The sequence below is a fragment of the Hippopotamus amphibius genome, chromosome 1 (assembly GCF_030028045.1).
Source record: "Hippopotamus amphibius kiboko isolate mHipAmp2 chromosome 1, mHipAmp2.hap2, whole genome shotgun sequence".
NCBI classification, from domain to species: domain Eukaryota; kingdom Metazoa; phylum Chordata; class Mammalia; order Artiodactyla; family Hippopotamidae; genus Hippopotamus; species Hippopotamus amphibius.
Genome location: NC_080186.1, coordinates 233,536,232 through 233,561,215, shown reverse-complemented (window position 1 = coordinate 233,561,215; position 24,984 = coordinate 233,536,232). Strand labels below are relative to the sequence as shown.

At 41.3% G+C, this 24,984-nt stretch overlaps 2 protein-coding genes across 4 annotated transcripts in view; one reads left to right on the top strand and one right to left on the bottom strand.

Moving 5' to 3' along the window:
• The window catches only part of CDC20B (cell division cycle 20B), a 51,120-nt gene extending 31,619 nt beyond the window's left edge, over positions 1 to 19,501 (bottom strand). Inside the window, exons 1-2 of the mRNA XM_057743476.1 lie at positions 19,274 to 19,501; positions 18,932 to 18,994 (exon numbers count right to left, since the gene is read on the bottom strand). Of these exons, the coding sequence (XP_057599459.1) occupies positions 18,932 to 18,994; positions 19,274 to 19,336 (126 nt within the window). The 5' untranslated portion in view covers positions 19,337 to 19,501. The remainder of the gene's footprint in view (positions 1 to 18,931; positions 18,995 to 19,273) is intronic.
• On the top strand, positions 7,896 to 12,589 carry GPX8 (glutathione peroxidase 8 (putative)). 3 transcript variants are annotated; one of them, XM_057743490.1, is made up of 3 exons: positions 7,896 to 8,117; positions 8,703 to 8,964; positions 11,993 to 12,589. In XM_057743490.1, exons 1-3 carry the CDS (start codon positions 7,914 to 7,916, stop codon positions 12,154 to 12,156), a joined length of 630 nt encoding a protein of 209 aa, XP_057599473.1. In that variant the 5' UTR covers positions 7,896 to 7,913; the 3' UTR covers positions 12,157 to 12,589. The 3 variants fall into 3 exon arrangements, with proteins under 3 accessions (XP_057599473.1, XP_057599482.1, XP_057599491.1); XM_057743499.1 differs by lacking the exon at positions 11,993 to 12,589 and adding an exon at positions 10,997 to 11,695 and having other exon boundaries at positions 7,908 to 8,117; XM_057743508.1 differs by lacking the exon at positions 8,703 to 8,964 and having other exon boundaries at positions 7,908 to 8,117.
• Positions 19,502 to 24,984: the final 5,483 nt, after the last annotated feature.

The window sequence follows — 24,984 nt, the reverse complement described above, 5'->3', positions numbered from 1 at the left end:
CATCAGAGCTCCTGGTTCTCAGACCTTCAGACCCCTTAACTTACAACAGCAGTCCCCCAGTTCTCGGGTCTCTGGACTTGGACTGAATCATACCACCAGCTTTCCCGGTTCTCCGGCTTGCAAATGGCAGGATTGTGGGATTTAGCCTCCATAACCTCAGGAGCCTCTTTATATTTATGTCTATGTCTATGTCTACATCTACATCTATGTCTATGTCCATATCTCCTGTGGATTCTGTTTCTCTAGAGAATCCTAATACCATAATGGCCCCATAAGATATCCAGGTCCTCATCCCTAGAACCTATGAACGTTACCTTCTAGGGCAAAGCGGTTTTGCAGGTGCACCTTAAGGATCTTGAGATGGGGGTATCATCTTGGATTATCTGGGTAACCCCTAAATGAAAGCACATGTCCTTCTGGAAGGAGGCAGAGGGAGATCTGACTACACACAGAGGAGGAGAAGGCAACGTGACCACAGAGACGGAGACTGGGGTGATGCACCACCAGAAACACTGGTTCACCACACACAGGAAAAGGCAAGGCATGGCTCCTCCCCTAAAGCCTCTGGAGGAAGCAAGGCCCTGCTGACACCTTGGCTTCTGCCGGGGAAACTGATTTTGGACCTCTAGCCTCCATGACTGTAAGAGAATAAATGTGCGTTGTTTCAAGTCACTGAATTTGTGGTAATTTCTTACATCCGTCACTGGAAACCAATACTCAGCCCTCCTTGTGCTTCCATAGCTCACTATGTGTGCTTCCAATGGAGCCTGGTCACATTTTATTAATAATAACAGCATCTATCACTCAATATGTGCCAAGCACTGAGATAAATGTATTAGAGGGGTTTTAATTTAAACGTCTTCACAACCCTATGAGGTAGGTACAATGTTTCCCCCACTCTCCAGAGTTGGGAAGTGAAGGTTAACAGGCTTGAACGAGGATAACCTGAGCAAAGCTACAGCACTGATAAAAAGCGGACCCAGGATTCAGGCCCCGGCGCGTGACGGCGCACAACATTGCCTTTACGAACGGCGGACGCTGCAGCGTGCAGGGCACAGCCTCAGCACCAGGGCAACCCAAGGTTTAAACCCACAAAGTGATGCCGCCCCTGTGCTTTTAGCACCTCTGCTCACGCTGCAGTCTCAACGTTTGTGTCCCTCCTCCCCCCGCAAAAAAAAAATCATGTTGAAATCCTAACCCCTAAAGGTGATGGTGTTAGTAGGTGGGGCCTTTGGGAAGGGGTTAGGTCATGTGGGCAGAGCCCTAATGAATGGGATTAGTGTCCCTATAAAAGAGGCCCCACAGAGCTCTCCAGCCCCTTCCACCAGGTGAGGGTACAATAAGAAGTCTGCAGCCCAGAAGACACACTTCAACTGACCATGCTGGGACCGTGACTTCAGACTGCAGCCTCCAGAACAGTGAGAAATAAATTTCTGTTGTGTATAAGCTACCCAGTCTATGGCATTTTGTTACAGCAGCCCACACAGACTACGAGAGCTTTTATTCACTTTTCTGATTATTTTTATGTCCATCTACTATATTATCAATTCCTTAGGACCAGAGACTTTGTCTTTTCTCTTCCTGTCTTTAGATGATAAGACATTTAGGGCATCTAGGAGCTCATGAATAAATGAATGAATCTCTTCCCCCAGAGGCAATTAATCCTAAAAAGGCACAAGGCATTTAAGAAGGAATCCAGAGACGAGGAAATAAGCTATTTTCTTTCTTTTCCGTTAAGAAGAATGATTTTCAAATTGGACAGGACATAATAAACATTTCTGCAGAAACTGGAGAGTGAGATAAATTAAGCAATGAGTATTCATCTGGGCATTTTAAATAAATTCAAGTCTCTGCGTCCAGACACACAAAACCCCAGAACACTGACAACGGTTCCAGAACGGATACTGACTAGTGATCTATGATGACAAGTGAGAAAATGCCCCCCCAAACTCAGATAGACAAATGTTTTTCATGGTTTTCCAATACGAACTAGTCACTAGAAATAAGTAGCTTGCGGCCAGTGGCCCAGATCGCCCAGCTCTTGCTGGGTCCACGAGAGCCTGGATGAGTGCCCCTGGGATGTACCGCAGGGGTTTTGTCCCTGGCCTAACGCTGTTCAGTTTGTGATCAGTGGTTTGAACGTAAATTTATTTATCAAAATTGTTTTTCCTAAGTTAGAAGAGAGTTAAAATGTTAAAGGACAGAGTAGGATTCAAAATAAAGTCTGGGACAAAGACCAAAATCAGCAAAATTCAATTCAATAAGAATATGCGAAAAATCTTCCCACTTAGGTTTTTTTCAAGGCACAGGCCTAACATGGGAAAGAACTGATAAGAAGTGAAAATGACAGGCAATAGTAAACCACCTCCAGAATATGAGTCAACAGGATAATGCAATTACTTTTTTTTTAAGTAGTACAATTTTAGGTCTTATTAAGGGGGAAAACAGTGTCCAGAAGAAAAGCAAGCAAAATCTGATTATCTCTGCACTGGCCAGTACTCATCTGGAGAACTGCAGCCAGTCTCAGAACCATTCTTTTGGAAGGAGATGGACACCAGGATTCAAAACTTGATTTTATTTGGAGGAAAGAGACTGCACTGATAGGAGGTCAGGGAAAACACAGTAACAGAGCGACACGTGAATGGAGTGAGGGCGCCTGGAGTATCTAGCCCAGAGGAAAGGAGACCCAAAAGGAACTGTCTTCTTTAAAGGGAAGCAAGTTAGGAAAAAAAGCAACACTTTTTTTGTGTTGCTCCCTATGACACAGCTAGGACCAATACATGGGAGGAGGCAAATCTGTATTCAACACAAAAGAACTTTCAAAGAGAATGCAATTGTTCATACCATTTTCAATATATCGTTCTCAGTCACCCCTTCCACTAAGGACATATGGTTTGTAATGGCAAAGATGAACATTTTTTAATAGTTATGTATTTCAATGTGCATTTTTTAATGTTTCAAATTTTTCAATGTTGATAGAAAGTTTTCCCTTATAAAAATTGAGTAAACTAAATGACTCCATTTTGGCAAAAAAAGTTAAGTAACTAACAAATGGTGTGCAGACAAGGCAAATCACAGAGGCAGTACACAAATAACTACAGCTTAGGAAATGCTGCTGTAGATTATGGTATTTGATCTTCAATGTTTTTAAACTTTTGTTCCAGGATCTATCTCCTGCTGAGGAAATGCCTGTCGCATAGTTTTAAATGACTCAAGTATTTATTAATAGAGAGGAAGAGGAAGATAAGGAAAATAAGACAAAGAAGGGAAAAGGGATGAATGACTTGATACTCCAAGCACATCAGTGTGCCTTGTTTACCTTTAGAGTTCACATCATATTGACACTAAATTGGGAGGAATTCAGGGCACCAGGGCCAAAAAATAAATAGAAAGGAACCTAGGGAGGTTAAAAATAAGGTCAGGAAGTAACAAAATGAAACAACTGGGGAAACAGAAACAAATACATATCTAGTGATAAATAATCTGACACACAAATATTCAGTGGGTGGGAAAAACCTAGACATTCCAAGGAAAGACATGCTGGTGAGGCCAGGGTCTTCCGAGAACCTAATGGCAGAGACAAAAGTAACAAAGACGATCCCATAGCTCTCAGGCATACCCCGCCAACTGCCCTTCCTTAGCCTCTGAATGTCTGCCCCTCCCACCTGCCCCACCACCACCACCAGCCCAACACAGCAGCATTCTGTCCACAGACATTTTGAAATCAGGGTCTCAATATTATTTAAAATTAATCGTGAATACCAAAATGTTTACCGTCTCATTTTTTAACTTCCAGTGCCTTCTTATCCTTGGGAGTAACGTAACCCAAGCAAAAACTATCAAGATTAGATATCCTTTACTCTGCACTGCCAACACCTGCCACTGGGGGCTCCAGAGAGTCTTCAGAGTCTACCCCTTCCTGACTTTCTTCCCCACCAAGGTTGCCTTGGTCAAGACACTATCACCTCTCAGCTTGACTTGCCGCTCTGCAGACTCTGACCCCTTCCACATAACCTCAGAACACGAGGCCAAGTTTTTGGTTGCTGTTCTCCACTCCCTCCCCTCTTCAGACCCTTACAGTGATTTCACATAAAACGAAATGTCTCCTGATGAACAAAATCCCTTCACCAGAGGACTACAGCATTCTCACCTGTCACGTTTTCTTCTAAGTAAACATACTTTGTCTATTACAGAGACATAGTTTAATGTCATTAAAATACTTTTGGTTATGAAGTTGAAAGTCTAAGCTCTAGTCTTGGTGCTCCCACTTACGAGTTCTGTGGTCTTGGGTGAGTCAGTAACGTCTTTCTACTTCAAAGAACTGTTACATAATGTCCGTAAAGAGCTTTATACTACACATGACCCCCTTTAGTATAAATATATGCATATTTATATATTAAATATAAAAAATATCTTTCTACAAACGTGTTATTTATTGGGATCATTTATAGTACAAAGCTCTTACAAACATAAGTCATTTCTTTAGCACTTGGTTATTTGCTGCCTTATAACTGACCCCTTGTTTCATGTGTGTTTTGCCTCCAAACTTGATTTCGTACTTGTGGCAGGCCGCCTCCATCACTTACACTTTATTGTATCTTCTACAGGGCCTGAGTTGGTTGATTAACTGGGTCAACTGCTTTATCCCATTCTTGACCCAGTAGCTTCCCTTAACCTTGACCTTCAACCTCATCAATCTCTTCCCCTCCTTTAAGAAGCCTTCCTAGATCTTCTGAAAGAGTGCTGGTGGGTTTTCTAACATATGATCACCTGTGCAGAGAAATTTGCAGTGTGGATTTATTTGTCATTGGAGGATGGTCTTAGTGTAGACAGAACATGTAAGCAATGATGACAGATCCCCAGAAAACTTAGAGATGATGAAATCAAATATATACAGAGAAAGACTCTGCCAAATGAATAAAAGAAGAGACGTCTGAGGTCCAAAATCTATCTGTGGTCACCACTGTCTAGGGTGGGAGTTCCCCAAACTGTTGTCTTGAATGTTTGGTTAATGGGCCTATATGGGTATTTATATATCATAAATATATATATTTATATCTATTTATATCTCATGCTTGTAAGCCTTAAGAATCATAAAATCAACAAATTGGCTCTGATCTGATTTTGTCCTTGACAAGAGACTAACTTAAGCTTTCCAAGTAGTTTTTATATAGAGTGAATTTTCTGGTCAAACAAACATGACATGTCAGGTCTGCATAATCATTTTATTTCTGGTTGTAAAAACTGGCATGCTGGCTTATAGAGCAATCTCTTGCAAGTTCATAAAGCATAATAGTGGCCTTCTCAAGTCCTTTCAGCTCTGGATCACTCAGTGGGAGGTTCTTAGAAACAATGGACTAGAAGCTATCATCATGACTTTATCAAAATAATATTACCCTATGGGGTCCTGCCTGGGAGATGGTCAGTCATCATCCCTTCCAGAGTGACCCCTCTGTCCCCTTCCTCAAAGCACACTTATAATGGGATGAGTTTACATCAAATTACAGCAGGTTCTATGAAGGAACTTTTAAAGCTATTTGCTTAAACAGCCTGCAGAGTTAAAGTAGCTAGTGTAGACACAGAGGCACAAAACACACCTACCGTGGAAGATAAAGGGAAACGAAAGAAGTCTGTTGCTCTGCAAACCAGGAAAAGATTGAGGTCTAAAGTTTCTCAGACTTAAATGTGCATTTGAGTCATGAAGGACGCTAGTAAAAATGCAGATTTTGATTCAAAAAAGGCTGGGGTGGGACCTGAAATGCTGTGTTTCTAAGAAGCACCCAGGTGATGGCAGTGCTGCAGACAAGGGCTGGACTTGGAGGAGCAAGGCCAGAGAATTTAAGTTACATAGCAGTGTTGGAGGTAATATAAACACAGGGACTTTGTCTCTTTCAATAACTCGGCTAGAGAACACCAAAGTAAAACTATCACAGTTAAGAAGTGATATAATACAGTTTGTGTACATTTTTGGGTTTTACTAGAAATTATATTTACAAGAGAATAATTTTCTTTTGTATCCATTCTTATCAGGTCCCCAGAGTGGGAGTGAAGTGGTTTATGGTCCTTGACACTTTTCTGCGCCTAAGCTGTGGGCATTGCTCAGCTACCTCCAAACACACCTACCCCAGAAGCAGGGACCAGAGCAGGGCTGGCAGCCTCCTGAGCGCGTCCTCTAAAGGTCCAAAGATCTAACAGTGATGGGAAGAGACTCTCACAAGCTTCTCAGATCATTCCATGCACTTTTCTAGCACTTTCTGGAAATTTACCACACCACCAACAGTCAGGCCCTAGAGGAACGAAATACCTTCATTCAAAACTTGCTATGTGTCCTCCAGTCCATTCTCTGTATCTGCGTCCTTGTTCTTGTCACTGAGTTCATCAGTACCATTTTTAGATTCCGTATATGTGAGTTAGCATACAATATTTGTCCTTCTCTTTCTGACTTACTTCACTCTGTACTCGAGGTATGGGAGGGGGCGGGGGTTGAAGGGGAAACTGAGACGAAGCAAGAGAGTAGCACAGACATATATATACTACCAACTGTAAAATAGATAGCCAGTGGGAAGTTGTTGTATAACAAAGGGAGTCCAACTCGAGGATGGAAGATGCCTTAGAGGCCTGGGGCGGGGAGGGTGGGGGGGGACTCGAGGGGGGGAGTCAAGGAAGGGAGGGAATACGGGGATATGTGTATAAAAACAGACGATTGAACCTGGTGTAGCCCCCCCAAAAAAATAATAAATAAATAAATAAATAAAAAACTTGCTATGTGTCCTAAACAGGGCATTTTCTAAGGTGGCTAAAGGAACTATGGATTTCAGGATATGCAGCCCTCAATTCCCTTTCCATATCTGCCCCTAAAGTTTTCAACAAAGTTAGGCCTCCTGTAGAAGGTGGCAGCCACAGGAAAAATAAAGATAATAAATGAAACAACTAGATGACGCACCCAAGTAGGATGGGGGATGACGTGCTTTTGCCTTTTGTGTAGAAATATCTTATTTAATTATTAAAGTCCTGCTTTATTATAGAGTTTAGTATTTTTCTATCTAAAGTTTGCAGCCCATTGGTGAACTTGAAATCATTTTCATGGGTCAGAACCAGGCTGTTTTAAAAATGCTATAGACCAGGGTGCCCCGCAGTTCAAAGGGGAAGATTGTGTCATGAAACTTCTCAGTTACACCTGCCTGTGTGTGTACTGAGTTACATTGTAAAGTACATTTCTTACTGTGCATCATAATCAAAAATTTGAAAAATCACTGAACCATCATTTGGTTTATGATAAAGGAGGGTTTTTTTTTAGAGCCATCATTGTTTTTAATCTATTTTTTACTATATTCACCTGGCATTACCTTAGCTAGATGAGGTCAGAGCAAGTAGCCTTTTCAGATATTTCACTGCCCTTTCCGCTATAAATTCCTTGAACTCATATAGCATGCTTAAGCCATATGTATATATACATATACATATATACACACATATAATATTAAATTCCTATAGATCATATGTCATACTAATAGACCAATGTCATTGACACTGAACTATTCCTGGATATTATACACCCAATTCCCTACATCCAGCCAATTGCTGGGAGCACTTCACAGCTTTCAAGTTACAAGGGCACCATCTTCTGGTGAAATATTTTCTTTGTTGGGCCAGTATTAAAGAGCTACCAAAAATGTCCTGATTTTTCTAGCAAAAATTGCAACTGACATCGTATATGCATTGATATTCTTTAGAGCTTTTTACTTCATTCAGGAGTTTCACGCCATTCTCAGTCTGAGAAGGGTCCTTCTACTCCTCGGCAGTGAGAGGAGCTAGTCTGTCCTTCCTGACTTTCCGTTAAGCTGAGCCGGTTTCAAGTTTCAGCTCCTCCTTGAATTCCAGGCTGCGGAGACCTCCCTCTAGAAAGCTCCAAGATGGAGCCTCTCACAGCCTACCCTCTGAGATGTTCAGGGCCCAAAGCAAAGGTACTTGCAGTTTTGCTGTCTATGGTTCTATGTACAGTAATGCTATTTCTTCTACAACTAAAATTCCTAAAACCTAAAATCAACAGCTTTTATACCTTTGAAGTGAAAGATGCAAATGGAAGAACGGTTTCTCTGGAAAAGTTTAAAGGCAAAGTAAGTTGCATCTTCTGATTTTTATTTCTATTGTTTGTCCGTGTTCTCTGCTCATTCTCTTAATAGTCCATTTTTCACTGTTAAATGGTCATGTTATAATTTAGTCTTAAAAGTAATGTTATTAGTATATCACGTTAGCCATCAGAGCTCTCGTAGTTTATATATTTCTAATTGATAACTGATTATCTTAACTGTTTGCTTTAAGTACTGGATTAATACTTTGTTTAGGAAATTCTTAGTAATGTGAATATGAAGTAGTCTATATAATGTGAATATGAAAGTATTAGTTCCATAATCTAACAATAAAAGCACTCTATCAATAATCAGATTTTTATCTTTTATTTAAAAAAAAAAACTTTCGTGAGTACCTAGGGCTTTTTTAATAATTGTGATTTTTCAGAATTTTAATTCATGCATCCTGGTTATGATTTTCAATAGAACTGGGTATATTTTAAAATTTGAAATAGCCATCTATCAAAGGTTCTATTTCTCCAAAATGGTTTAGGATTTTAACTACTTGCAGAATTTTTTTTTAATCTTTTATTTGCTTCACTTTCCGGTTGGATTTTTTTCTTTTTCCGGGAGGTTGCCCTAGTTGTAAACGTGGCTAGTGACTGCCAACTCACAGACAGAAATTACTTAGCACTGCAGGAACTGCACAAAGAGTTTGGACCATTCCACTTCAGCGTCTTGGCTTTTCCATGCAATCAGTTTGGAGAATCGGAGCCCCGCCCCAGCAAGGAAGTAGTATCTTTTGCAAGAAGTAACTTCGGAGTAACATTCCCCATCTTCCACAAGATTAAGATTCTAGGACCTGAAGCAGAACCTGCATTTAGATTTCTTATTGGTAAATATCTACCTTGCCTCACCAATTTACTGTTTTTAATTGCTTTTCATTTTTAAAACAAATGTACCAAGACAATATATTCATTTGAAATGTTTTAGTGGGAAAGTTTTATAAAACTATCAAAGAGCTAAATTCTCATCCTTTGTAACTTTCTAGAAGTTATGCTTCCCTGAAGTCAATGTTTTAACTTCTTGGATGGCAAAATAAATCTACTCCAATATGTTTTATTCCATATGGTCATTTTCCTGAAGAATTTAAGTGTGGTCATGGCTATTTTCACAAAATATTTCAATTCTCCTCTCATTTAACTAACATGTGGGCAAATATCTCTCCCCAGTATTAAAGCTACACTTCCCTCTTCAGTATTGCTGAGCATTATTAGTTAAATTTATCTTTGTGGTTAATCTTATGTTGCCTTACTAATCTGAGATATTCTCCTCAAGGGTGAATAATATCTCAGTTTGCCAGATGATTTTTGGTAAAATTCAAGAAAACATAGCTTTTTTTTGAAGGAGGGTAGTGTTAGGCTATGTCTGTAATTAAGGTAGCTACAGAAATCTATCTAAAGATTTTCCAGCATAAAGGTAGTGCCATATAGTGACTAAAAGCTAAGCTTTGGCCCCAGTCTGCCTGGGTTGAAACCCCTGCTCTTTTGCTGTGTGGCTTCAGGCATATAACTTAACCTCTCTGTGACTGTTTCCTCATTTGTAAAATGACATTACCAATAGTATCTACCCCTGAAGATTATTTGCAGGATAAGGTGTGTTAATAATAAAAGAGACTTATACACATACAGCTTACACTGTGGCAGGCACTGTTTGAAAGGACATTCAGCTAATGTCCTCTCATCTAACTTATATAGATAACAGCCTCAGTCGTTTTCACTGTGGGTAATTTGAGTTTTGCTAAAACCATGACCTCAGCCAGGCAATCAAGCTTCTAACCCAACAAACCAGCTAGTGATGTTCTATAATATTTCATTTAAGTATGAAATCAGAATCATCCAAAAACATTATATTCCATTTCTAGGAAAGGTCAGTAATGCCTAATACCATGAATAGCAACTAGAGTGAGGTCTTCATTCCTTTTATCTCCAGGGTACACCAAAGAAAAAAAGCCAGAGCATGTGCCCTTGTAATCATCTCTCAATTATAGCAACCAAATACTTGAGCACAATAGCTCTTCCCCTTTGTCACTAAAAAACTTCTGAAACTCCACTTACGCTGTGTAATCAAAAAGGTAACAGTGATTTAAGATTTCGCTAAAGTTACATGAAGCTCCAGGGACAAAGATTACAAACTGATGGCCAAAGGAAAATTAGATCTTTTAAAACAGGCCAAAATGGACAGTACCTGCTCATGTGATCACAAACAAGATGGCTCTGTACAGGTGTGCATGTTGTTCACTAAACAGGAGTAAAGAGGCAAACGGCGGCTGAAACACAGGCGAGTACAAGATATGTGCCGAGGGACTGTCCCCACTGGGAAGGGTATCTTTTTCTAATTCACACAGAGATGTCACACTGACTAGAGAGAGCCCTGCCCTAATGGGCATTATCTTTAAAAACACATTTTCCATTATAGAAAATGGCTAGTTTTCAAAATGATTTTAAGAAGGCTTTAAATTAATAATACGGTGTTCATACGAGTCATTGATGTTTCAGCTAATCAGCAGTACTACAAATAATGGAATAACCAATGTAATGGCTGGCACACTATGCAAAGTCAAACACATACAAGTAAATATTAGGCTACATTTTATTCACTATTTTTAACCTGTGCTCCCTCATTTGTTCTTTCCCCAGCAATAAAAAGTATCCCCCAACTTTAAAAACTCTAGGCAGTGTGTTCCTTCTACCTACCTCGTCACCAGCGTTTTTGAAAGAATAGTTAACATTTGTCTTCTCTGCTTCCCTGTCTGTGCTCCCTTCTTAGATCACCGCGTTTGGCCTCTCACTCCATGAGTCTTCTGAACCTGGTGGGTCTCAGTGCCTGTGACTTCTACTCCGACCCCTTCTCTTTCTGCTTTGCAGGTTCCTCTCTTCCTCCACCCTTACCTGTACTGATCCTCAGGATTCTGCCACGTCCGCATGGGCTCTCCTTACTCTGTCCCCTTTTCCTGGGTGAGCTCTCGCTCCTAATCTCCAAAGCCTGCTCTGATTGGGTGTCCCACATAACCTGAATCCTCTCATGTACAAAAATGAATTTGTCACCTTTCTTCTAAAATCTGCCTGCTTTGCTATGTCCCCTGCTTTGAGAGCACAAGCTCTGCAAATAGGAAGGTCTAGATATCAGTCCAGGCTCTAGCACTCACTAGCATGTGACTATGAGTCTAGGCCTCCATTTTCCTCATCTGCAAAATGGGGATAATAATAATATCCAGCGTTTACAGGGTTGCTGTAAAGATTAAAGGAGAGGATCCGTATAAAGCACTGAGCATACATTATTAGGCACATAATAATTATTTATAATTTTTCTCATGTTAGTCAATAATGCACACAAATCCTGTGATATAAATTGAAAAAACTTCTACATTTCTTGCCTAAACTAAAATATATCAAAAGGATATCTATAATTATTTAGAATTCCTTACTATGTAATATGCAACAATATTAAGAACATATATATATATATATATTTACTACAAAAAGTAATCTGTACATTCCTATTACCAAAGACCTCTGGAACATCACTTTATCTTTAAAAAAACGTTAAGAAACTGAAAGTTTTCAGCTAGTGACAGGGTAAATTTTTTGTGGTTGAGATCAACAAATTTAAAAGAAACTAATTTATTTCATTTCATGATTCTAGGTCAGTAGAATCATCAGTGAAGTTACCAAGTATATAGAAATCTGGTTACACAGACTTGGAGTTGCTTTGTTTGGGTGTTTTGTTTTTTGTTTAGTTTGGTTTTTGATGGCAATCCTAGAACTTGATTCTAAAGTTGTCGTGTATGCAGATACTAATAGAAATGAAAATCTTCACAAAGAATAAAATCTTACTCATGAAAATACATTCTGATATTTTAGATTCTTCAAAGAAAGAACCAAGGTGGAATTTTTGGAAATATCTGGTCAGCCCTGAAGGTCAAGTTTTGAAGTCCTGGAGGCCAGAGGAACCAATTGAAGTCATCAGGCCTGAGATAGCAGCTCTGATTAGACAAATGATCATAAAAAAGAAAGAGGATCTATGAAAATGCCACTGAATCATTCTAAGGCAACAGTCAGCATACAGAAATGTCTCCACAAGGGTCTGATCCCTTTTAAACACTCTGACAATTAAATGTGGCACTGAAGGATGACTTTCCTTTATGTTATCTTGTCAGTGACAGGCAATGAACGTCCCCACGATAGAGATGTGACCTAAAGCAAAAATGAAGAGTAGCCAAAGACTCTAAATGAAATATATTAAATAATTCATCTGACCACACTAAAAGAATACAGTCACCAATGTGCTTCAATATCTTATTGTTTGACTTGACATTTTCTATTATTGTACTTGATGGAAATGCCAACACACTAGACCACTGTTTGAATTCAAGACAGTGTGTGACATTTCCAGAGTAACTAACTATAAATGACTATTTTTATGTAATAAAAGGCAAAATAAACATTGAAAAATGTGAACTGTACATAGATTCTAATCCTTATGTATTTTTGTTTCATGTACAGAATTCTGGGTTTTTTGGAGGTTTTTTTGTTTTTAAGTATAGGTTCATGGTATGCTTTACTACACCCAGCCAAATAGTCCCTCATAAATGACATTATTGTAACATTTGAAAAAGTCTTCATCATTCTAAATATTTATTATTTTCCAGAAGCAACTCAAATACCATAATTAGAATATTAACACTTGAGTCAGTCTGTATTTCTCAGTGAAAATCCCAAGTGTAAGAAAAAAACCACGAGTATATGATCATTCAGCTTGATTCCTTCAGGTCAATTTTGATAAATTCCTACAGGTTAATTCTTTACAGGTTAATTCCTTACAGATTCCTTCCAGGTGAATTTGGGTTGTTACTCTAGTCAGACTAGATTAGCCATTTGGAAAGAATTCAATGCTGCATCTCATGGCTGCAACAAGAAGTATCAACTCCAAACAGTCAAAACTCGGAATGTCAAAAAGGGAATGACTGCAGTCACACGAGTCTTGGAAACATGAGCCATCACTGAGCCTTCTGGTGAGAGTCACAACATACCTTTTCTCCTGATCCTTACGTTTTGTCAGCCTTCTAATTATTGGCTAACAAAGCAACCTGCCAAGTTAATGAAAGGTTAATTATTGCCCCATGAAATATATATTCATTTCATAAAAGAATTAAATAGCAATGCTGGGGCCAACAAATGTGAAAAAACAGTCATGTAAAACTTGGCTGAGAAGGAAGACCCAATCTAAATGACTGTGAATTGGCTCTCCAATTCTGACCTGATGAGTGAAAAGTGAAGATTCTTTTCTATGGTGAAATCAGTAATGCCACCTCAGTATATAGTTCTGCAAAAGTGTTTAAAGTTCTTAAAGAAATCAAGTATATTTCCTGGAATATCTTCTACTTCAACATATATGTCCAACCCCCAGCTCTGAATGTATTTAGTAAGCTCTCTGGTGGGGGTGGAGGTGTAGTTCCCCTCAGGTTAAGGGGATGTGCAGGGGCACCTCAAGGATAGCGCTCAATATGGTTAAAATAGTATGTTTTATATTATGCGACTTTTACCACAATAAAAAAATTTTTTAAAAAAGAGTGGCAGTCTGTGCAAGCAAGGCTGCTTCTGCCTCTCACCAGCAGCAGGGCCTTGGGCCAAGCTCGACTGCTTTTTGGTTTCCCCACCTATAAATCGGGGATGGGGCTCAAAGGGAACAAAAAGCCTTTCCAAGTTACCAGCGTGTGTCGGGTGGGCAGGAATCAGTACTAACCTGGATCGTTGTGGAAGACATGGAAGCCACCTAACTCGTCTGTCTGCTGCAACTTTGCCCCTCAAAAGCCTGTTAGCAATGTGAATTCTGGGCCTCTAAGCAAAACTTTGTTTCGGATAATCCCGCCAAGTGTTGCTTCCGGAACACTCTTGCGGTTGACCCCCACTTACGACTCCCAAGAGTGCAGAGCCGCGCTGCGGGACTGTGGGGTGTGTACGCGCTCACATCAGGGTGTGAGCACAAGTGTATCGGCCACACGCAGAGGTTACGTAGACGCCCCCCTGCCAGACAGGGTGACGCACCGGGGGGCGACCAGGACTGTCCCAGAGAATGCAGCTCAGGTGTCCATCCTGCCCCAAATCACTAGTTCTCTCCAAAGCCGTAAAGAGTGGGTTTTTCACTTCTCTCTCTCCACACTTGGTTGTCTTAGTCAACCTAGGATCTCTGGCAGGTGAGACTTGATTCTCTCCCCTCGCCCCTCTGAGTATGCAGAGAAGGCAGGTAGGGATTTGGAAGTGTGTCACGTTGGCGTCCACTCAGGGCTCTGTAACAACCGGGCTCTGTGTGGTGAACGGGAGAAGAGCCATTTGCTGATGTGCTGCTCCCAGACCTCGAATGTCTCATATGAATACTACCAGGCAAACACACAGACAAAAAAATGCATGTTTCTTGAATCGAGCATAACATCTTCTCTATCTCAGCAACAAAAAGTCTGGGACATAAACTGCTACGGGCTGCCTGAACTGAGAAGTGTAACAGAAAAATAGTAGGTATCCCATAAAAGAGTTTTCAGCAGTTGTCCTCCTGACAAAGGAAAGGGACAAAATTGAATACTTTCAATTGTGGTTAATAATTCATTGACTTAAAGTTTGTTTTGATTTGTTTTATTTGGGAAGTGGAGAGGAGGACTTCCCACTAACTCCTGGTCCTCATGTTATGGCAAATGTAACAATACAGAGTGTTGGAGAGTGGAACAAGTGTGAATGAAATACTCCCTGAAAATTGTACTTCATTTTTGAAATTGCATCCTACTAATTATAGTGCACCTATAGCAGGTATATATGTGCATATACACAATTCTTAATAACTATAGCATAGCATATATGCCATGGTGACTGGTAAATGTTTAACACTAAATCTCTGGAGGAGGAGCCCCAGTTTGCAGCATTTGCAATTTCTATGGTGTGAACACACCCACACAGTCAGTTTTAATCTACTAATGCTTTAATAACTGGCTGGTAGACTTCCTGAAAATTTAACAACTGATTCTTACAAACCATGGCAAGCTGGCTTCAGCACAACAAAATTTTTAAAACCACACTTGATCAGGGTATCATGAGGATCTCCAAAGAGAAAACTCTAAAGCAAAAACATATCATATATATGCTTTATTTTTATTACAAATATACTACTTTGACAGGTTATATATACAAATGGATATATATGCAGTTATTGAATTATGAAAAGCTGATAACATTATAACTGCACAATCACACTATAATCTAATGACCTAACTGGATTGCCTGCAGGTAACTTCAAGTAGGAAAACCCTCCAGTAAAAAGCAAAAATATATATATAGACAAAGTCTAAGAAGGAAAACAAACACTATTTCTCCATATTTATTTTCTTTAAACATATTAACTGTGTTTCAAGACTGCCTGATATAAGCTAGAAAGTCTTGAGTGATCCCTGTACAAAATCATGTGTATTCCTGATGACGTATTCCTTTGAAAAAAAAATGTCATGTTTGGGTGGAGCTAATATGGGGATGCTCTGTCTGTATTTATCCCTCAGCTTGACTTCATCTTCCCCAGGGAATAGTAAAATCCTAATACCTGTTCCACCAAGAAACTAGCCCATCACACTTCTTCCCACTCTTCTCGTTCCCTCCTCCCTCTGGATGGTGAAGGCCACATCTTGCGGAGGGAAGCATTCTCTTTTGGGGGCAGGGCCTGGTGGCGGAGGGAGGGGCCTTAAAGTGCAGTGAGGAACTAGGACGTTTTCCAGAGGGTGTGAAGGGAAGCGATTACATCCCCAGCACTCGTGAACAGCAGCGGCTGCCCCAAGAGAAAATACTTCCAACTGGCATTGCCTCCCTCCTCTTCTTTTTTCAACCCCTTTCCTTCTTCTCTTCCTTTGACATCCCAAGTGTGGACCCCTCTTTCCTTCTCACGCCTATGGAAACATATTCTTTTTGAATTTATACATTCAGTCACCTCCTTACCCACTGATCTCATTGATCTTCACTACACTCCATTCTCTCTCTCCTTTCTCATCAACTCAATAATAGGAACTGTTGGGAACTGAACTATGTATTCTGTTTATTGAGTATAAATGTTGGCATTTTATGTCTTGCTCTTTAAAAAAATTTTAAAGTAAAACACAGAGGACAAGCCTTCTAAATTTAGTAGGTTTTATTTTTATCAACAGATTAGTGATTTTCTACAGAAAATAGCATGTTGAAACATAACCTTAAAAAAAAAAGGTGAAAACAATATTTATATTAAAGGGATACTTAAACACAAAGATGCTGAAAATGGAATGATACTAGTCAACAACAAAAAGAGGATGAGATTTGACAGTACCAAAATGCATAAGAATCAAATTATAGGTATCTATTTAACCTATGGTTCTAGAAATGTTCACATTTAAAATAAGGTAAGAATTTAAATTACTTCACCAACAACTTATAATTCAATGGGTAGTAGAGAATGTGATATATTTCTCACATCTCATTTAGGGTGTAAATAACTGACCAGACCACCAAGGTCAGTTCCATGAACTTGCTGCAAATGTCTACCTGACCACAGTGTGTGTCTGGGACCCAGCACACACCTGACACTGCTCCGTGGGTCAAACGGCCTCCAAGGGAATGAGAAAATATTTTAAATTATATTGTACGGTCAGTTCTGCCCCTTCACAGACTAAATCTCATGCTCTCTTTCAAACACTGTATGAGTCTCTGATTTTACAGAAAATGAAGACTTGAGGCAAATCTTCCAAACAATTCAACACCATCTCCCAACCCCCTAAAACCCCCAACTTTCTTGCTATTCAAGTGAAACTGTTTTCATTGACTGAGTCATCTGGAAAGTTAGCTCAAGTCTTCCTTTAGCTGTATACACACACATGGTAATCGAGACCTACTCTAATGTCAAATTAAGAAACTGATCACCCAGAAAGAATACTAAAGACTTAGCTGAAAATTTGAGGAAACATTTTAGATTTTGCATTCCAAATTGGCATTATATTCTAAATTTTATATTTAAAATAAATATATAATTTCACAAATACTTTAATACTGTCTACAAGTATTAGAGACTATCCAGAATATTACCTGAAATTTTCAAAATAGTTAATTGGAGTAGTTTCTTCATCATTATAAAGCTGTTTATTATAACTGAAAAGCAGTTATAAAAGCATTATGGTAAAGAGCAACCTGGTTCATGGCAAAAAGTATACATACACACACAGACACACATATGACTTACAGATTTAATTATACTCTGATGTTCACTGTATATGCAATAAGATAGCAGTTGCATGTTAGCTGATGTCACTCACATATTCAACCAGCTAACAATACACTGCCAACCCATCACACACAGGTAACCGGTGCACTTCGTTAACAAGAAGAATTTATCCAGAAGCAAGTGGCAGGGTAGTTGTGGCTGCTGAACTGATCCAAAGCAGCCAGCTAACAATACACTGCCTACCTGACTCAGGTCGCTGCTGCTTTCCATGGCCCATAAAGTCACCGAGGACAAATTTGTAACATGAAACAGTGGCAGAACTTCCATCTTGTCACATTAAAGAAAAATTTAAAGGCAAAACCTGTTCCTCCAAAAATATTATAAGAAATAAAACCAATATTTGCTTTATTCAAAAACTTAAAAAGAAAAATTTTCAAAATACTTCCACTTAGGCTTTACAAATTAAGGCTCAGATGTAAAAATATGTTATTCCTGTACAAATGAGTTAACAAAGTTATACTTAACTACAGCTTTTCCGGTTACTTGTATTTATTGACCAAAAGACCTGGTGTCTGTATTAGGTAGTAAAATACTTAGGAGTCATGGTGATACAAAAGCTGGGCATAAGACAAATCTTCAGCTATGTTTGGGAAAAATAAATATTATTTAGGGAATTTGAGTTAAACGCCATTTGTTTTCTCCTGATACAAAGGATATTAGTCATTGCATTCTGAAAGTGCATTCTGAAAGTTATGTGTTCAATTTACCGTGTCACTAGTTATAGAAAAATGTAAAGAAGGTCTAGAAAAATCTATAAGACTGGCAATGGGTTTGAAACTAGAATCGATGCATAAAGACTAAAAGAGTGTAAACTACTTAGCCTAAAGAGAAGCAAGGCTAATCGTGATAATGAGAAATCTAAAGCATATGAGAGCTGTTTATCTGTAAAAATTAAGATAAAAATCTTTGTATTTGTTTTATTTTCACACTGATTCCAAGAGAAGCTAAAGGCCTTTGGGTTCAGACTTTCAAGGTGAAAAAGTACCACACTGGATCCACTGTTAACTTATTAACCTAAGGGCCGTGGATTGATTATGCCACTTCTCCTCCTGACCACAAGATGGCACCATTTCCGTTTCTTTGGGGGGCAAGCTTATGGACTCAACAGAGGGGAGTGCAAACTAGCAACGGTCACAACGAGATTGTAACAGCCAGCCAGAGAGGCACTTGCCTACCTGACACATCCAAACTCCAGCTTTTGCTGTAGAGGCAAAACCTAGAAAGTACCATTCAGATACAAATGATTACCGTTACTTGTCAGAGATCTTCAGTTTCTTGCAAAAACGTTTTAGTATATAGGCTCTGTAGTTACTGAGATTTTAAATATGAGATTAAATGAGATTTTTAAATTTTTGAGATTTTTTAATTTTTCAAATTTGAGATTTTTAACTTTTTATGAGATGTTTAAATTTTTCACATTTTCAGACCAATGCATACTTCCAGCAAATATCTTCTTTAGCAAGAATTAGTTTGATCAAGATCATATTTAAGACAGAGAACTGGAGTAAGCACTGGACACTCACCACGGGAGAACCTTGACCTCTCTTCTGCTTCATCTCTTTGGCGAGCACCCGCATGACATTCTCCTTTGAAAATACAGACAACGTATTGGAATATAAACTATTTAGGAAAATCATAATATTAGGTGGGAAATGTTTCTAGATCCTTAGCTTGTCAAGCTACATTCACTTTTTTTTCTTAAACTAGCCACCTCCAGAAAATAACTAAATCCCACAACTCAAAATTATGATCAGGATTTAGAGTTCTGAACTACCTCTTAGTCCTAAACAGGTATCATAAACGGCGCCTTCGCCAGGAAGCCCCTTTAGGGAGCTGGGGCTAGGAGACAAAAGGGCGCTGCTCACCCACAGCATCTCTTCCTCGGTCCGGACCCTCCTCCGCGCGGTGCGCTCCAGCTTCCACTCCATCTCTGGAGGAGTGTGCCCTACCTGGCTGGAGCGCAGCCGCTCCTCCACCGCTTTCGGTTCAGCCCCCAGGGCTAAGCCAGTCTGGACGCTCAGGCGTCAAACCTCTGGAGTCTTGTCCCCCAGGACGATCGTATTTCACCCCCGCCTCCACTTTCGCCCACTCCTCGCACCGCTCCTAGAGAGCGTCCCCAGGGTGCTGCTTAAAAAGCCGGCGGGGCGGCCGGCCGCGCGGGAATCGCGCTCGCGCTCCTCCCGGGCCAGCGCGCGGCGGCGCCAGGGCCGGGAGGGAGCCCCCCGCGCCGGCCCCCCGCCCCCCCGCCCCGGGCCCCCGCGCCCCCCCCGCCCCGGGCCCCGCCCTGCAGCCTCCCCCGCTGTCCGCCGAGGCGCGCTCGGGGGCGCCAAGCGTTGCCGCGGGCGGTGGCGGGCCGGAGCCCGGCCAGGCGCGCAGGGCCGCGCAGAGGCAGCAGGCGAGGCGTTGGCGGGCGAAGAAGCGGGTTCTGGGAACTCACGATCTTTCCATGTTAGAAACAAAAACGTTTCGTAATAAGGGGCCCTGCTCCCTCTTCCTCGGCCCCACTTCTCATTCCCCAGCCGCGCCATCCTGCCTCTGACGGGCGGGAGGGCTGCACAGCTCCCCGGCCTCCTCCCCTTTGGCGATAATCGCCGTTTGCGTAAGCTGCTGAGTTTAGGCGTGTTCCCCCAACGGGTCATCCGCTCTCCCTCCGTCGTCACACGGGCAGGAGAGCGTGGCAAATGTTCTGTGCTGATGAGAAAGGGGGGAGCACTGACATATTTATTCAGGAGATTCTTCTTTGCTCTAACTATTCGGAAGCGGTCAGGTTCTCTCTCTTGAGCTGCTGAGCTTTCTTCCCAAATGGTTAGTGAGAGTTGGTGAAAGAGCCCGTGACGGGGAGGACCTGATAAGGAGGGAAGACCCAGCAAGAAAGCTGAGCAGACGGGGGGGCTAAGTGATAAAGGAGAGGATGACATTGGGGGTTGAGGGAGGGGTTTGGAGGGAAATGACCAGGAGCCAGATGGGCTGCGCGGCCTTAGCTTTCACACCTGAGCTGCCAGGAAAGGAGAGCTTGTGCCACATGGCAGGAGGGGGAACTGTCTAGGAAGCCTCGGACCGTCCGGCAGCCGGCTTCCTCTCTCCATCCCCCCGCCCCCCATTACCTCCTTCCTCCTCCCCCTCCCTCCCAACTGACATTGGATTCTTTTCCCCCTAATGCAACACGTGCGTTTGTGCATTTGGCTGGGCGGGGGTGAGGGGGGGGCGGGGGAGGGTTAATAGATATCAGATAGCCAAAAGGGACAGTGATTTAAAAAAAAAAAAACTAAACTCACTCCTGCTTTCCTTCCTACTGAAAGCAAGAAAAATGGCATCTAGACTAAGACCCAATCTTAGACCAGTTTTCCATCTACAATAATAAAGGTCAGGGGAAATGCTGCACATTAATCTTCAAACTCTGCAACTTCATCTTCAAATGAGATTTATCGAAATGCTTGCTAGCCAAATAACCCTCGGATGAAAAGATCTCTCCTTTCACACAAGAATTCTACTTTCTTTGCAGTGCGTTCAAAGGATACTCATTCCAACTTCCAGTAAATCTTTTCAGCAAACATCGAGGCTAAATAAAGTGAAATATTGGGTGAGAGTCAGATGCATTGTTGATTTAAAGGATTAGTTTTCAATGTCAACTAAAAATAGCAATACATTGGAAATAATATTAAAGACTTTTTATCTCTGTTCTATTTTAAACACCATATTACATTTACCCATTTGTAAGAATGGGTACAAACATGGGAGTAATAAAAACCAATTCAATTAAGGAGCTTGTAAATTCATGTAAATTGGGATTTTAGATCCCATGTTCTTTACAAGTACTAAGAATAGTGAATTATTCATTTAGAATTCTGCTATCTATAAGTAATACAATCATAAATTGCATTTTAGCCACTAACCCCATGGCATATCACACAATGCCTTTTCCCCCTAAAGTAGAAAAATTTTAGTCCAAACCTTCCTTTTAAAAGTTATTGTGCATTTAAATATTCAGGTTGAAATTCAATATCAGAATAATAGAAACAGAAAAATCACCATTTGGCAAACACCACATACTAACACTCCCAGTCAGGAACCATTAATGCTAAAACTGGTGTGCACATGATGATGTAAAAGCCTCATTTACCATGGTTATGTTACATATGAATATTTAGGGAAGTTGGGTGAAGGATATAATGGGATTCTTTGTATCGTTTTTGTAACTTTTTCTAAGTCGTTAGTTCAAAATGAAACCTTAAATTAAAAAAAAAAGTAGTTTAACATCATGTGGTCCTACAAATAGAAAAACTATGCTACAACTGTTTAGGAGAATAGACACATTCTATAAACATTTTATCTTAACATTTATCAAATATGTTTTAGGAATAATGGCTAATTCAAAGCTTCGCGTGTCTGTGAGTAATTCGCTATCTTCACAATGTTTCCTCTTTGAAAGTGGGTTTTGAAGGTAGCTTTGTAATAGTGAGAAAAGCTGTGAGGAGGACGCTTCCGCAAAGGCCAAAGGCCACTTGGAAGGATTTCGAGGAAGAAGGTGAGGGTAAAACAGGTGGAGTAGAAGGGCGAGTGGGAAGATGCTTTTCTGACTCATCTTTTGCCGGTGCTCTGAGTCTGAGCAGGTCTTTACCAGTGGGAAGCAAAAGGATATCCGAGTTACCCAAATGCTGGGTTTTTTTTTTTTTCTTTCCCCAATTACATGATCACATTTTCATTCTAAATAATAATAATCTTAAATATCTCTGAAATGTACAATGTACATAAGTTCCCTTCCTCCGCTCCCCCAAGCTACTCCTTTCCCCAAAGCATCGTCAGACCTTTTCCGACGCATTTACAGACGTATGCATAGATACCCTGGCGCTGTGATCCTTCTACATAAATGGGACCTTACTCTACTTCCCGGTTTTGCAACCTGCTCTTTCTGCCTCACTGATTTCAACTGCTTTTCAGAAATGCCGACCGGAGGGCTCCCCAACCCCAGCTCCAACGGCTGGTTGCCGCGTGTCTCGGGCCGCGGCTCCTCCCGCCGGGCCGGAGGCTGGTCCCGCGTCCGCCACCCGCGCGCCCCGCCCCGCTTGCTCTTCACCCGCCCCGCGCGCCCCGCCCCGCGCGCCCCTTACCCGCCCCGCGCGCCCCTCACCCGCCCCGCGCGCTCTTCACCCGCCCCGCGCGCCCCGCCCCTCGCGCTCCTTACCGCCCCGCGCGCCCCTCATCCGCCCCGCGCGCCCCGCCCCGCGCGCTCCTTAGCGCCCCGCGCGCTCCTTAGCGCCCCGCGCGCCAATGCCACCCGCCCCGCGCGCCCCTCACCCGCCCCGCGCGCTCCTTACCGGGCAGAAGGGACGGTTGGGGTTCGCTCCAACGGCCCCGGGGCACGTGCCCCGCCAGCTGGAGGGTGGGGGTGGGGGGAGGAGGGGGAGACTGGACCAAGGGGGACCTCAGGGTATCCGCACGGCGGAGGGGTGAGGGAAAAGGAGGGGAAGGAGACCAGTAAACTCTCTGAGCGTGCCTGCTCCCCGGAATGTATAGCTCCCAATAGCGTGGGGGAAGGAACCGATGAATCCCTTATAATTCAGACTATCGGGAGGACTCTCAAAACGTAACCTGTGAAGGTCCTAGCCATGTAAAAACCTCCAGCAGAAGAGCGGTCAAGATAGTATGTCCACTCTGGTTACATGACGTTATTTTTCAGTTATAAGTAGTTTATGTATATGCATATTGTCCCGTTACTGAATGATTTCTAAGTAGAGAGTCTGTCCTTTAAAAGCGACTTCTCCGTCCATACCCCAGTTAATGAAGATGGAGAAAGTTTGCCCTGCGGAAAGCACGAAAATCATATCACTTCACCTCCAACCACAACGCATTTCCCCTTCTCTTTCTCCTCAGGGAAGCTCTTGCATAGGGTACTAAGTTACTTCCCCAAGGTTTTAAGGAATGCAAGGAAACTATCAAGCCAAAATGAGCATAAATCTATGCAAAACAATGGATGAGGTCAGGCATATGAACATGGTACCCCCTCAAAGAAAAGAGGGCTCATGAACGCTACAGACAGGAAAATCCTTTTACTAGATATCCTAACAGTACTTCAAACACAGTATAATCCAAAACGGAACCGAGCATCTTTCCCTGTTCCCATTCTCCCCAAACCACCTATTCCTCCTGCACGCACCTTGTTTGCAATGTCACTATCTTCCTTGTGGAGCAGAGTTAAAGCTAGCCTTAACTGTCCCTTTCCCATGTGCTCAAATCAAAGACAGTTGTTTTCACCTCTGTAGTGTTGATTACATCTGTCTTCTTCTTGAATGATTTATTAAGAACCTAACTGATAATTCAACCTCCAGTCTATTCCCCTCTAATCCATTCATTTAATATGTTTGTTTGCACCCAGCAAGTGTCATGCACTAGGCAAAGCAGGAGATCCGGTGACAAAGCTATTAAAGGCAATAAGCATTGTCTTGAGCTGGTGATATTTCTCTCCTGCCCCAAATCCCTGAAAGGATCTTCCTTACACATAGAATTAAGTTCTAAATTTTCTAGCTCATATACAGTCCTCTATGATTTTAAACGTCTTTATGCCCTTCTTGCATTACCTCCTATGATCCCACCAACCTCTCCAGTCCCCCACAGTGTACATAATGCCCAGCACTCGCTTGCCTTCAGACCTTTGCTGAGGCGGCCCCACCTAGGATTCTTTTTCTCTATCTTCTCCTGGCAGTCTTACCCATGAAATCTCAGTTCCCATTTCCAAAAAGCCTTCTCAGATCTTCCTAGTTGGATTTTTTTTCTCTTTCCTATGTTCCCATAGCATATCTTTTGTACTGCTTGTCTACTTAATTCCAGCCTTTATATATATGTGTGTATTTGTCACTATACTGCAACACTCCAAGAATATGAGGATCTTGTTTTTTTCATCTTTGTGTCCTCTTCAGAGAGTGGGTCACTATCTTGTACATCATTGTGTTACAAAACAATAAATGTTTGTTGAATTGATTTGTGGATGAGATTAGTACCTTTCCTAAATCATGGAATTTAGGATTATAGAGTACAAAAGAAAGACCTTAATATGGCTATGCTTAGGATGTAATAAACTCAATTTTAAGAAATTTGTGAGCTAAAAGGTATAGGGGAAAGCAAAGGTGCTTGAGTAAGGTAGACCTGGGTCTTCCTAGACCTGATACTTGCTATTTTGAGACTTGAAAATGATATTTCACCCCTTTAAGTCTCAGGTTCCTCATCTACGAGATGTGCTAATTATTTTCTACTGTACAGATTTAAGATGAGAATTAAGAGAAAATCATAGAAAACCCCTTAAATAAATTTTTCTTTTGAGATAAAATAATGGTACTTAGATGTCTAATTTTACAAAGTATTTGGATAATAAATATGTCTCTGTAAGCACTTGTCCAGAGAACACTATCCCTGGCCCAGAGCCTACACTTAGTAGATGCCTGACACATGGTCAATAACTATTATATGAGTGAATCAATTCCAAACTTCCAGCCTCATTGTCTAAATAGAAATATACTAAATAGAGAGGTATCCATATGTCTTCTCTACTTTGATGATTATGTCACTAGAGTACACATTTAAA

What these genes read in the sequence shown, in the direction of transcription:
- GPX8 (XM_057743490.1), top strand. Translation starts at nt 7,914, where the DNA reads ATGGAGCCTCTCACAGCCTACCCTCTGAGATGTTCAGGGCCCAAAGCA. An exon ending in TGGAAAAGTTTAAAGGCAAA is followed by an intron (nt 8,118 to 8,702) that starts GTAAGTTGCATC and finishes TTTTTCCGGGAG; the next exon opens with GTTGCCCTAGTTGTAAACGT. An exon ending in TGCATTTAGATTTCTTATTG is followed by an intron (nt 8,965 to 11,992) that starts GTAAATATCTAC and finishes CTGATATTTTAG; the next exon opens with ATTCTTCAAAGAAAGAACCA.